This window comes from Bos javanicus, chromosome 22, assembly GCF_032452875.1.
Source record: "Bos javanicus breed banteng chromosome 22, ARS-OSU_banteng_1.0, whole genome shotgun sequence".
Lineage (NCBI taxonomy): Eukaryota > Metazoa > Chordata > Mammalia > Artiodactyla > Bovidae > Bos > Bos javanicus.
This window is the reverse complement of record NC_083889.1, coordinates 44,081,388-44,095,496: the sequence shown is the minus strand read 5'-3', so window position 1 is coordinate 44,095,496 and position 14,109 is coordinate 44,081,388. Positions and strand designations below refer to the sequence as shown.

Genomic DNA, 14,109 nt, shown 5'->3' with positions numbered 1-14,109 from the left:
CACGTCCAACTCTTTGCGACCCCGTGAACCACAGCACGCCTGGCCTCCCTGTCCATCACCAACTCCCGGAGTCCACCCAAACCCATGTCCATTGAGTCAGTGATGCCATCCAGCCATCTCATCCTCTGTTGTCTCCTTCTCCTCCTGCCCCCAATCCCTCCCAGCATCGGGGTCTTTTCAAATGAGTCGGCTCTTCGCATGAGGTGGCCAAAGTACTGGAGTTTCAGCTTCAGCATCAGTCCATTCAATGAATATTCAGGACTGATTTCCTTTAGGATAGACTGATTGGATCGTCTTGCAGTCCAAGGGACTCTCAAGAGTCTTCTCCAACACCACAGTTCAAAAGCATCATTTCTTCAGTGGTCAGCTTTCTTTATAATCCAACTCTCACATCCATACATGACTACTAGAAAAACCATAGCTTTGACTAGACAGACCTTTGTAGGCAAAGTAATGTCTCTGCTTTTTAATATGCTATCTAGGTTGGTCATAGTTTACTTCCAAGGAGCAAGAATCTTTTAATTTCATGGCTGCAGTCACCATCTGCAATGATTTTTGGAGCCCAAGAAAATAAAGTCTCACTGTTTCCATTGTTTCCCCATTGTTTCTACTTGCCATGAAGTGATAGGACCAGATGCCATGGTCTTAGTTTTCTGAATGTTGAGTTTTAAGCCAACTTTTTCACGCTCCCCTTTCACTTTCATCAAGACGCTCTTTAGTTCTTCGCTTTCTGCCGTAAGGGTGGTGTCATCTGTGTATATGAGGTTATTGATATTTCTACTGGCAATCTTGATTCTAGCTTGTGTTTCATCCAGCCCAGCATTTCACATGATGTACTCTGCATATAAGTTAAATAAGCAGGGTGACAATATACAGCCTTGACGTACTCCTTTTTGGATTTGGAACCAGCCTGTTTTTCCATGTCCAGTTCTAACTGTTGCTTCCTGACCTGTATACAGATTTCTCAGGAGGCAGGTCAGATGGTCTGGTATTTCCATCTCTTTAAGGATTTTCCCAACCCTATAAACTGAATATTTTTTTTTAACACCAAAAACATTTTGTATTGGGGGTACACCAATTAACAATGTTGTGATAGTTTCAGGTGGACAGTGAGGGGACTTAGCCATATATATACATGTATCCATTGTCCCCCAAACCCGTCCCATCCAGGCTGGCACATAACATTGAGTAGAGTTACATGTGCTATACAATAGGTTTTTGTTGGTTATCCATTTTAAATATAGCAGTGTGTACATGACCTTCCCAAAGGATTTTGTGCTCAGATTCTCAGTCGTGTTTGACTCTTTGTGACCCTGTGGACTGTAGGTCCCCGATGTCCCACCAGACTCCTCTGTCCATGGGATTCTCCCAGCACATATACTAGAGTGGGTTGCCATTTCCTCCTTGAGGGGATCTTCCCAACCCAGGGATCAAATCCGCGTCTCTTATGTCTCCTGTGTTGGCAGGTGGATTCTTCACTACTAGCACCACGATTAAAGAGGACTAAAGGGACATAAGAACAAAATGCAGTGCTTCAGCCAGGAATGCTCTCTGGATGTGGGGTGGGAAGGAGGAGAAATGGAATGAGCTATAAAAAATGTTTTGAAAAAGCTAAGGAAATTTGAATATGGTCTGGATATTTAAAGATGTTATATGCTATGCTATGCTAAGTCACTTCAGTCGTGTCCGACTCTGTGCGATCCCATAGACGGCAGCCCAACAGGCTCCCCGTCCCTGGGATTCTCCAGGCAAGAACTCTGGAGTGGGTTGCCATTTCCTTCTCCAATGCATGAAAGTGAAAAGTGAAAGTGAAGTCGCTCAGTCGTGTCCGACCCTCAGAGACCCCATGGACTGCAGCCCTCCAGGCTCCTCCATCCATGGGATTTTCCAGGCAAGAGTACTGGAGTAGGGTGCCATTGCCTTCTCCGAAGATGTTATAGGCCTCAGGTAAATAAAAGGAGACTTGAATAATCAAAGAAGTAAAATTAATACTGAACACAGATTTTTAAAAAAAGAGAGAGAGAGATGTCTTTGGAAGGATAAGAGAAGTACCAAGTTCATTTCTGAATGGTAATAGTGACATCTGACTTGTGTTCCCTAAATCCACTCCCACCTCTTCCCTCAATCATAAAATGGTTCTGTGCACAAGGCTTCTGAAGATGAACCTCCTTGAAGAAAGTGTATCAGCTTTTAAAAAAAATTTTCTGAAATACAGCTGATAAAAGCCAATGTCTCTTTATGACATGGTGCTGCTGCTGCTAAGTCGCTTCAGTCGTGTCTGCCTCTGTGCAACCCCAGAGACGGCAGCCCATCAGGCTCCCCTGTTCCTGGGATTCTCCAGGCAAGAACACTGGAGTGGGTTGCCATTTCCTTCTCCAATGCATGAAAGTGAAAGTGAAGTCACTCAGTCGTGTCCAACTCCTAGAGACCCCATGGACTGCAGCCCACCAGGCTCCTCCGTCCATGGGATTTGCCAGGCAAGAGTACTGGAGTGGGGTGCCATTAGCTTCTCCGATGACATGGTGCTAAAGGAGGGCAAAGGTGTTCCGGCTCACCTGGAGGTGAAAGGTTGCCTAGGTTGGGTTCTCTACCTCGTGCTGGACAGCACTACCCTTTCCACTGAAAGGACAAGGACATCCTAGACTCACATTTGCCTAAATGACAAAACCACATGAACAGAAGATGGGACGCAGATCATCTGTCTTGTGTTTCTACACACTTCACTAGATGCATTTATGAAGTACTGCCGGCCTTTGGATCTCCTGCCATTCGTAAACACCCATGAATAGATTCCACTTACTGGAATTTATATACTTCCTTGGATTTCAAGTTGGTATTCGAAATAGAATTTATTTTCTTGTTTGCAATGTTAATGTAACCTCATGATAGAATTTTTTAAACTATTGGGACTTGCCCCATTGACACAGGGAAAATCTTCACTTCCTTATTTTAGAATCATGTACTAAGCCCAAACACTGGAATAAGCTTATGTAAATTCAGAAAACATGTAATAAAGAGAACAACTGACACTAAAAAAAGGCATTTTAAAATTATTGCTAATTTGCAGAGGTGGGCAACAGTGGGTGAATATGAAGACTGCCCCTATTTTAAGAGTTACAGGTCAAGGTATTTAGAGGTAATCCATCTGCAATGGATTTCCAAGTGGGGGGGAAAAGTACATATGTGTACACATATACACACACGGAGAGAGACAGTAATGATGCAAAACGTTCAAATAAAATCTAGGTTTAAAAAAAATCTGTTAACTTTTCTTACAAATTTTCCAAATATACAGTTGGGTGGAAAAAATACAAGATAAAACTTAGTTTCTTTGATAACATACTATAATAAAAAGATAAAGAACACAAAGAAAGGAGTTGTTAGGTCTTTCACAAGTGATTAGATCTTCACTGTTTCAGAACCTAAAATATGCCTACTATCCAAAGCACAATATTCTTTTTGCATGACTAACAGTTTTATACTTTTCTTAAAATTTTCCACAACAGTGAAAGCGTGCCTTCTGCCTGGAATGCTCACCTCCTCTACCCCAGGAAGTGTTTTCAGATGTCACTGGAAAGGTGAAACTCCCCTTTACTTGCTTTAGGGAGTACAAAACAGGTTATTAAAACTCACCCACAACACCATTATGTAACGTAACAGAACATTCTGCCCAAGTGATTGTGAGATTAACGGCCGACTTTCCCACTAATTAGAACCTCCATGCGGGCAGGGGCAGCATCGAGTTCCTGCTCATTCATTTGTAGGACAGGGCCAGGCACAAAGCAGCCACTCAAGAAATATTTGTTACATGAATGGGCTATTATACAGCCCTTAAAAAAGAATGCACAGGAAGACCATGTAACGAAAAAATGATTGACCCAAGTGAGAAGTATCATAAAACTACTATGATTACAACAATGTGGAAAACTAAGACTTGGCAAAACCCCATCAACTACCAAAACTAAAGTGGTAGCAAGACGGGGCGGGGGAGGTAAGACAATGAGCTGCCTTGGAAAAATCCTAAGCGTATGGGAGGTGCCGAAGGAATGAGGAAGGACCACAGGGACCTGGGGAAATGGGGACAGTGAGGAAAGCAAGGAGGGAAGCGAGGCAAAGGGTGAAAACTTTCCTTACTTGTTCACATGGACAGACGGGTAAAAAAGGTCCTCAGTCCTAATCACGAGGACAACCTCCCAAAGCACAACTGGGCACTGACCCGGCCCCATTAATTGCCAGCATCCACGGCTACAGGACACCCAGGTTCTAACTCCATCTCTGCTACAAACTCACTGTGTAACCTCCAGGCACATCACCTCCCCGGGCAGTTTCCTTACGGGCAAAACGACCAGTCCCAGATCTAGCCCTGAGCCCAGGGCAGCGCCTGGCACATAGCAGGCCCTCGATCCACCCCCATCCTTACAGAAGACACTGGCTCCTGCTCGTGTGCACACAGCACACAGCACTGCACAGGGTGGGACAAAGGCTACAAGCAGCTCAAGCCCAAGCAGTGAACACAGGGAGCCTGCTCGAGTTCCCACCCTCTTCCCCCATCTAGAGACAGTCTTAAGACTCCCTCCACTCAAAACCCAGAGGACATCCAATACGAGCCAGTGCTTCTTAAATGCATCATGACAGTTCTGTACCTCTGTGAGGTACAGTGAGCGCTTCAACCATTGCGGGTTCACATGCCCCCACCCCTAGCTTCATACAGCTCTCCAAGCCTAATTCTTGGCCAATTTTCCTCCAGGAAATGTGCCACGCTCTTGCCTGGGAGGAATTTTTTTTTTTTTTTTAATCAGATTCCCAGGAGGGAGACTGACGCACATGGCCCCACCGAGCGAGGACTCAGCATCAGGACGGGTGCCGCTTTTCACGTGTCACCGCCTGTCTGCAGGGCGGGGGCTGGGTGAGCGTCCCCTGCCAGGCTTGCGCGCTGTTTCCTGGCACCACGTCCAAGCCCCCTTCAGTTGGAGTGTTTCTAAGCACTTCCCAGGTGCACACTATGTGCCAGACTCTCTAGGCCCTTCCTTAACCCTGCTTGTCTCCTGTTACAGACATTCATCTCCCCTTCCATGTCAGAAGCAAGGCCCAGATCTGACTGCATTCCCCAGGGTGCTGATAGAGCTGAGCACACGGTGGGTACTCAAATAACGGCTACATGAATTTTCCAAGGTGATCACCATAAGGATCATCATAGAAAACTCTGACATCTCCTCCTCGGTTCTGCAGTTGGTGGGAGAATGATTTACAGGCTGATAACAGACTAAGGTCATGCGCCAGGTGTTAACCAGGTGCCCAGTGACCTCAAGTGAGGGACTTCTTACCAGACTGAACCTTCACATCAACTTGATGACCTAAATGCCACTGTTACTTAACTTCACGGATGGCAAACCGAGACTAGGAAAACTTCAGCAACTGGGCCAAGGATTGTCACCACTTTGTCTAACATCCTCCTGGCAGTTCCCCCATCACCAGGACCCATTATGAAGAGACTGCCTGGAATAAGAAACATGTTGATGGGCTCCCAATGAAACTCGAACGCCCACCGTCTGCACCTCTATGGATTCCCTCGGCTGAAGCCCAGTCCCACCCCTGGGGCAGCCACGGCAACCCCTCCCCATCCTGCAGAGGGGCTCCAAGCACTCACCTGCAAGGACAAGGTAAGACGAGGGTCCCAGTCGGATAAGAAACAGTGGGGAGTGGCTAGAAGGCCAGGGGCTTTCTCCCTTAAGAGCATCAAAGACACGGGTATCCCAACAATTACCTGTGACACTGGGGCGGGCCATGAAATTAAAAGATGCTTACTTCCTGGAAGGAAAGCTATGACCAACCTAGACAGCATATTAAAAAGCAGAGACATTACTTTGGCAACAAAGGTCCATCTAGTCAAGGCTATGGTTTTTCCAGTGGTCATGTATGGATGTGAGAGTTGGACGATAAAGAAAGTTGAGCGCTGAAGCATTGGTGCTTTTGAACTGTGGTGTTGGAGAAGACTCTTGAGAGTCCCTTGGACTGCCAGGAGATCCAACCAGTCTATCCTAAAGGAGATCAGTCCTGGGTGTTCATTAGAAGGACTGATGCTGAAACTCCAATACTTTGGCCACCTGATGTGAAGAGCTGACTCATTGGAAAAGACCCTGATGCTGGGAAAGATTGAGGGCAGGAGGAGAAGGGGACGACAGAGGATGAGATGGTTGGATGGCATCACCGACTCAGTGGACATGGGTTTGGGTAAACTCTGGGAGTTGGTGATGGACAGGGAGGCCTGGCGTGCTGCAGTTCACAGAGTCGCAAAGAGTCGGACACAACTGAGCGACTGAACTGAACTGAACTGGGGCAGCTACTTAAAACCACTCCTTCATCTGCAAAACGGAGGCAGATAATGTGCATTCTGCTCAAAAGCCCCTCAGGAGGTGCCCAGAATTGGAAGACATTATTATAATTTTCCATGTAGAGAGCTAGCCAGGCTCCCTGGAGAACTGAAGAGCTTTTTCAGTGTCTTCACAGCAGATCTTTCAGGACATCGTCCTAATTAATGCCTCTAACCATATAAAAGGCAATGGCACCCCACTCCAGTACTCTTGCCTGGAAAATCCCATGGATGGAGGAGCCTGGTAGGCTGTAGTCCATGGGGTCGCTAAGAGTCGGACACGACTGAGTGACTTCCCTTTCACTTTTCACTTTCATTCATTGGAGAAGGAAATGGAAACCCACTCCAGTGTTCTTGCCTGGAGAATCCCAAGGACGGGGGAGCCTGGTGGGCTTCCGTTTCTGGGGTCGCACAGAGTCAGACACGACTGAAGTGACTTAGCAGCAGCAGCAGCAGCAACCACATAAAGGACACAGATGATTTAGTGGGGAAAACCCACAACAAAGCAGAAGTTGAGGCTTAGGAGGCTGAATCTGGGCCTTGGCTTTTCCATTCTGGCTACAAGACCCCAGCCCAGCACTTTGCCTTCCAAAGTACCAGTTTCTTATCTGTAAAATAACATCCCTGGGTCTTCATGTATCTCAAAGAAGATCACTCACTCAGTTACCTTAACACTCGTTTAATAATAACCTGTCTCTGGGCTTATGCCAATGAATGTAATGAGGAGTGCATTCTTTCTGTTTTCATATTTATGCAACAAATGTTTAGTGAGTGATGACGCTATCCCAGGCACTGCCCTGAGGAGTCAACACGGACCACGTCTGCCCTTAGTGACTTACAAAGACTTACAGTGACTGCCCTGGCGGTCCAGTGGCTAGGAATGCACCTGCCAATGCAGGGGGCAAGGGCTTGATCCCTGGTCTGGGAAGATTCCACACGCAGCAGGGCAACTAAGCCCAGGTGCCACAAACACTGAGCCACGCTCTAGAGCCTGTGCTCTGCAACAAGAGAAGCCACTGCAAAGAGAAGCCTGCGAATCCCAACTAGAGAGCGGCACCCACTCACCTCAACTAGAGAAAGCCCACACACAGCAACAAAGAGCTAGGGCAGCCAAAAAATTTTTTAATTAAATATATATACATAGGTATATATACATCTAAAATTTTAGGATTGAAAGGAAAAGTCGTCAATCAACCAATCGTTCTTTTAAGCCAATAAGCGATATGAGAGAGAAGAATGACACCCAAGGTCACACAATCAAGGAGAGGCAGAGCAGATGCTGCACACTCGTTTTTCTTTTTTTTTTTTTTTTTATTTTTAAACTTTACATAACTGTATTAGTTTTGCCAAATATCAAAATGAATCCGCCACAGGTATACATGTGTTCCCCATCCTGAACCCTCCTTCCTCCTCCCTCCCCATACCATACCTCTGGGTCGTCCCAGTGCACTAGCCCCAAGCATCCAGTATCGTGCATCGAACCTGGACTGGCGACTCGTTTCATACATGATATTTTACATGTTTCAATGCCATTCTCCCAAATCTTCCCACCCTCTACCTCTCCCACAGAGTCCATAACACTGATCTATACATCAGTGTCTCTTTTGATGTCTCATACACAGGGTTATTGTTACCATCTTTCTAAATTCCATATATATGTGTTAGTGTACTGTATTGGTGTTTTTCTTTCTGGCTTACTTCACTCTGTATAATAGGCTCCAGTTTCATCCACCTCATTAGAACTGATTCAAATGTATTCTTTTTAATGGCTGAGTAATTGCAGCTGAGTGTTCTTTGCACAGAAAAATTTCTGCCTGAATAAACACAGGCATGAAAACACCTGACCCTTCCACTTTTCCACTCAATCACTGGCAGGTTTTGACAGAGACTGGAAGACCTCTTCCATCTTTTGCCTACAATATTATTTTAAAGTTCCTATCAAAAAAACAACAACAAAAAAAAAACACTAAAGCATTCAAATATCGAGCATCTATGCCTCTCTGTCCCAGGGACATCAGTGCAGAACTGGGAAGAAGCTTCAAGATCTTCCAGTCGGGCATGTCCCCGGTGTGATCCCTGCAACAGCAGGTGTGGCGGGTGGGGGACCACACACCCTGCCCTCCCTTAAAAGACCCCTCCCTGCACACTGACCTTTTACAGGCTCTGTTGGGTCCTGTGAGGAAGGTCACACTTGTCTGAGCCGAAGTCAGCAATGGCCGAACAAGTTTGGCAACAGGCCCCGTTTTCCCCTTCAGTGCTTATTAATGTTTGGAGGCAATCATGCTCTGAGGAGCAGACTGTGAGAGATGCTGAGAAACTCCAAGAAGACACCTTGGAGAGGTGAAGTGCCTTGCTCAAGGTCACAGGGCTGCTGAGTTTGAGACTGAAGGCTAGTGTCTCTGGTCAGGAGGGGTTACTCTCCTTTTTGCTGGGTCTCCAGCTTCTCAGAGGCTTCCCAGGTGGCATGAGTGGTAAAGAATCCATCAGCCAATATAGGGAATGCAGGAGACACAGGTTTGATTCCTGGGTCAGGACCTACATCCCCTGGAGGAAGAAACGGCGACCCACTCCAGTATTCTTGCCTGGAGAATCCCATGGACCGAGGAGCCTGGCGGGCTACAGTCCACAGGGTCGCAGAGAGTCAGACACGACTTAATAACTGAGCATGCACACATGCACAGTGCAGACGCCAGCTGCTCAAGGTCAGCAGTTGAACTTCGGAGGTGGAGGAAGCTGAGCAGGCCCCCACAGCCCTTGGGCGGTGAACAAAAAGCTCATAAAAATCAGTGACCAAAACAGCTCCTGCCTAAAGGACAAGATGGAAACTGATAAGCAGGTCAAGAAGATAGCAACTGACAACAAACGGTGAAACGAGCCTGTCTAAGGTGAGGGCTCTTGAGGCAGCCTACCCTTAGATCGTGCAAACAGAACATAGCACCCAGCAAACCTCAATTCTGGATACGGCTCTTCATGCTGTGACTCATCCACTAATCACCCTGGGGACTTCCCTGGCACTTCCACTTCCACTTCCACTAGAGGTTAAGAACCACATGCTTCCCCTGTAGGAGGCACAGGTTCAATCCCTGGTCAGGGAACTAAGATCCCGCCGCAAGTTGCAGTCAACAACAAAAGAAAAACCATTCTGTTTTCTAGCCAGTTCAGCCTACTAAAGCCGCTCACGGGTTGAGAACTTATTGTGCACAGGGCTCTGGACTAGACGTGGAGTGTCGCTGCACCAGACAAGTCAGTAAAGTAGCCAAGCCAGCACAAAGGAGGTGCTCAAAACACCCTGGAATAAATGAGGGAGCCGGAAACGAGCCTTATTTTCATAAAAGAGACACACATTTGTACAACCTGAGAGTGACAGGCCCGGCAAGCAAAGAGTGACCCTGTATTTGAACATTTTACCAAAGTGCTTAGGGCTGCTAAACAAGGATGGGAGGTTCACTGGCTGACTGGCTGGCTGACATGTGAACGAATGAATGAATGAAAATGAAAACCTTCCACTTCTCCAGCATGGCTGAGTCCTAACCTTCTATCCATTTCAAGGAGCTATCACAAGTCCATATATATGAGGGACTTACGTGAAGAGCAAGGAGTTCTCCCCTCAAAATCCTCTTGAACATCAGACATTCCGATTGCCTAACCCCGCTACTGCACAGCTGAGGAAACAGAGGCGCTATCCCACCAGCATCACTGATAGTGGCAGCAAACTGCATTCCCAGGGCTTCCTCTTCTAGAAAGCTTGTGTTCTTGTGAGTTGGCACCCAGAAGTACAAGCGACAAGTAATGGTTGCTCAGTTAATAAATGCTTTGGGACTAGGTCTCCCCACAATAAAGTCACTTGCTTAGAAGACAAAATGTCCATAAAGCTCAGGAGCAAAATGACATCCCCTCAGAAAGGAGTGAGGTCTGTGGGCAGGGCCTCCAGGTCTCCTTGGGGACCTGGGGTTGGCTCCAGGTGCTCAGGTCCTTCTCAGTGGCAGGTTCTGTCACAGCACCTCACCTCAAGGATCCGGGGTCCACCCCTTACCACTACCTGACCCCTACATCCGTCAGTCCAGAAATATCAGCGGGCACCTACTGCCTGCCAAGCACTGGGGAAACAATTGTGAACAAAACAGCCAAGACTTGGCCCCATGGAGTTCACAGTCCGTTAAGTGAGGTAGACACTAAAAAGGTGATAATGTATAGGATAAGAAATCATGTCAATGGATTATCATTTCTAAACCACAAGTCTGGCTGTATCAATCTTCTGATGGAAAAATCTTCCTAGGCTCCTCACTCTATGTGGGGTTAAATATAAATAAACAAAAATGAAAACAGATGCTTTAACTGGGGGCTTACTCCAGGCCAGGTGCCTGACTATGACTAACTCAGGACATGCCATTGCAGGAGGTACTATTATTATCCCCATCGACCAATGATGAATTAAAATTTTCCACTTAACCACTGCTCATTGTGTGTGCAAAAGCCTACTCCCTCCAACCCTGAATTCCCTGAGAATTCATCTTACTTAAGTTGCACATTTATATTTCATAAATCCCCACTGAATGAATAATTAACTAATCAATGGGCTGGTTTCCTTCAAGGCATTATCAGTTAATAAAATCAATTTTGGGAACAAGTGCTCCTAATAATCACATGAGAAGTAGCTGCAATGTTGTGTAAAGAGCCAGAGCCCCAGCCCCTGCAGGCCTGAGACCAGGCTTGTCTGTGTGAACTCAGACAATCATTTCCCCTTCAGGCCTGACTGCTCCACACTGTCCTGATGAAGAAGAAACCAGACAGCGAGCCTAGGACCTCTGTCGGCTGTGCATGTTTATGTGTCTGAAACATTATGGGGAGTTGGGGGCAGGGGCTAGGGCTCAGGAGGACCTCTGAAACTGCACTCTGCCTGCTTTAAGAATAAGGTCTAAAGTTAAACATTTAAGGGAGGATAACTAATCAGGTCTATGGGGGCAAGAGAAGAACCTCCTCTCTGGCTACAGCTCAGTGGGCTTATTTATCCTAATCAAGTAGATTCATTCCCATGACAAATAGGCTCGCCCTGAAAGCCCCTTACCAGGGAGGTGTTTTGGACGAACACCGGTGGGACCATCACCCCCACCTGTGCACCAGAGCAGAGGGGCTGGTGAAATGCAAGAGTGGGATCATCACCCCAACTGTGCACCAGAGCAGAGGGGCTGGTGAAATGCAAGAGCCCGTGTTCATATGCTGGAGGCAGACAAAACCCAAAACACACTCTCCACGTCTACACTCTCCTCTGGGAAGGCCCCTGAGTGTGGTCAAGGCCACCATGAACATGGGCCTGATGGCTCCATGTGGTCCATAAGCTATGACCACAGAAGAACTCGTCACTGAGCAAGCATGCGTCTGTCTGTCACTCAAAGTGACAGCAATAGGTAGGACCTGGGGCTCCATGGCAAGACAGGTTATTTGTTAATTTTCCCTTGTTGTTTGGATTGTTTTTGAATCAATTTCTGTCCTCATGTCACCTAACAAACATAATGGGGGTAACAACACAACTCCCTATCTCACAGGGCTGTGGTGAGAATTAAATGAGTAACCCAAGTGATCCACCCAGAGCCTGACACAGACTAAACACTCTGACTGTTGCCAAGGATGATGGTGACGGTAGTGGATGAATCCGTTTGAGTAGAGAAATCCAAAGCAAGGCTCTCCCAACAACCCCTGCCAGGATCTGGAGAGAAGCAGGTGATCCTGGGATGACCAATCCTGGAAAAGCAGACTTGGGTGCTTTTCAGAAGAGAAACAGAGAGGTGTCCACTCTTGGGCAAGACCCGGGTTGCCCAGGGGCCTGGGCCTCAGGATAGTCACTGAGTCCTGTAAGAACTGACACTTGCCGGGGCCACTGGGAAATGCAGAGACCTGAGAAGATGAACTTCCCAGAGAAAGGGGAGAAAATTACAACTATGGAGAGATACCACTGTTCACCCATCAGACTGGCAAAAATCAAAAAGCATGAAGAACTGAGGTGTGGCAAGAGATGGGCAAAGGGGAAATCTGGTATCTGTGGGTAAGTGGTGCTTCTTAGAGAATGAACTGGCAATATTTATGAAGATCTTAAACTCATTCACGGGGTGGCCCAACAACTTCACTCATCAGTAACCAACATGTCTGCCCATGTGCTTGGAGGCATAAACCAGAAAGTGCATCAAAGCACTGCGATTAATATTAAGGGCAAAAGAGAGAATCCACCCACCCACCACCAACAGGAAAACACTGAGATTCTCCTGCCATGGACCCAATACTCACTTTGCAGCAAAACAAGGTAGTTTCACATGTACTGCCTTGAAAACATTTAAAATCATAGTATTGAATGTTTTACAAAGGGTACAGAATAGACCAGCAAGCATTGCATGACGGACTGTCTTTAAAGAACAGGAAGGAAGGAAAGAATGACTTTTTTTCCTATGCATATTGCCTGGAGAATTCCATGGACAGAGGAGCCTGGAGGGCTACAGTCCATGAGGTCGCAGAGAGTCAAACAGGACCGAGCAACTAACACACACTGACACCTCGAAAAAGTTCTAGAAGGAAATTCACAAGGTAGGTCACAGTGGTTACTTTTGGGAAAGACAGGAGTAGAGTGTGTGCAAGAAATGAAATGGCGGGGCCGGGGGGAGGCTCAATGGAGACTTCACTTTTATTAACTAGGAAAACTTATGCATGCATTTCTTGAGTATTTAAACTAATGTATGTATTTATAAGGGACAAAAAAAGAGGAGGTGGAAGGAAGAGGAAGAGCTGATGACTTCAAGAGAAGATGTAACTGCCGAGCGCTAAGGGTCTGCCTTCACCACCAGCAAACGCAGAAACAACACATCTACGCAGAAGCCCATTATTTCTTGGAATGAGCGTCCTTGGTTTTTAGAATCAGATATTTAATTCTGGACCATATCAGTTCTATATACCAACTCTTCCTTCTAAATTTTGGAAAAAATTCCCTCATACTTGACAAACGTATCCTTCCTCTGGTGTCAGGAATTCAAGCTCTGAAAAGGGGATGCATGGAAGTTTTGCTATCTCCAAATTCTTGATGGCCTCCACTGACTCATAAAAAGTCCTGAACTGCACTTATGTTGCATGTAAGAATTTTTTTTTTAATTTTTAAAGAAATCTTTACCTTTCTGTGTTTTCTTCCATTCCTCTAAAGGCACACTGATTCATTACTCTGGAGTTGTCCACGGACGCTGTGTCACAGATCCAGGTCTCCTTTCTGAAAAAGCAAAATAACCAACACTTATAACCTGGGTGCACTTATGTTAACACAGAGACGCATTAAATACATACAAAAGGAATGTGTCAAAGGCTGCCCAGCGTCCATCAAAATCCATTCTCCCTTTCACCCACGGGTTATTTGAGTTTTATCGGGGACTACATTTCCCAGGCATCCTTGCAGCTACATGCAGCCAGGTATGAGTTCCAATGGAATATGAGAGGATGTGATATTTTCACTTCTCCATCTAGGTCTCAAGACATGGGCAAGCCTTGTTCATCCTTTCCACTGGCTGGAACTCAGTTCTGACCACGCAGATGACGACAATGCACTTGGAAATAACAAAACAACAAGATAAAAGGCATTTGGGCCTGTGACTCTGCATGGAGCACAGGTGCCCTCTGAACTTGGAACTACTATCTTCGAGAGAAATGTCTTTGTTCTTTAAGTCACTTTAAGTTTAATAAAACTTTAAGTTCTATTGGTTCTTGTTCCT

The 14,109-nt window shown here is 46.3% G+C and overlaps 1 protein-coding gene across 4 annotated transcripts in view; it reads right to left on the bottom strand.

The window, feature by feature from the left end:
- The window catches only part of ARHGEF3 (Rho guanine nucleotide exchange factor 3), a 312,008-nt gene that overhangs the window by 263,753 nt on the left and 34,146 nt on the right, over nt 1–14,109 (bottom strand). For all 4 annotated transcript variants that reach the window (XM_061396610.1, XM_061396607.1, XM_061396609.1 and 1 more), the window contains one exon: nt 13,521–13,613. In XM_061396610.1, the coding sequence (XP_061252594.1) occupies nt 13,521–13,564 (44 nt within the window). In that variant the 5' untranslated portion in view covers nt 13,565–13,613. The remainder of the gene's footprint in view (nt 1–13,520; nt 13,614–14,109) is intronic.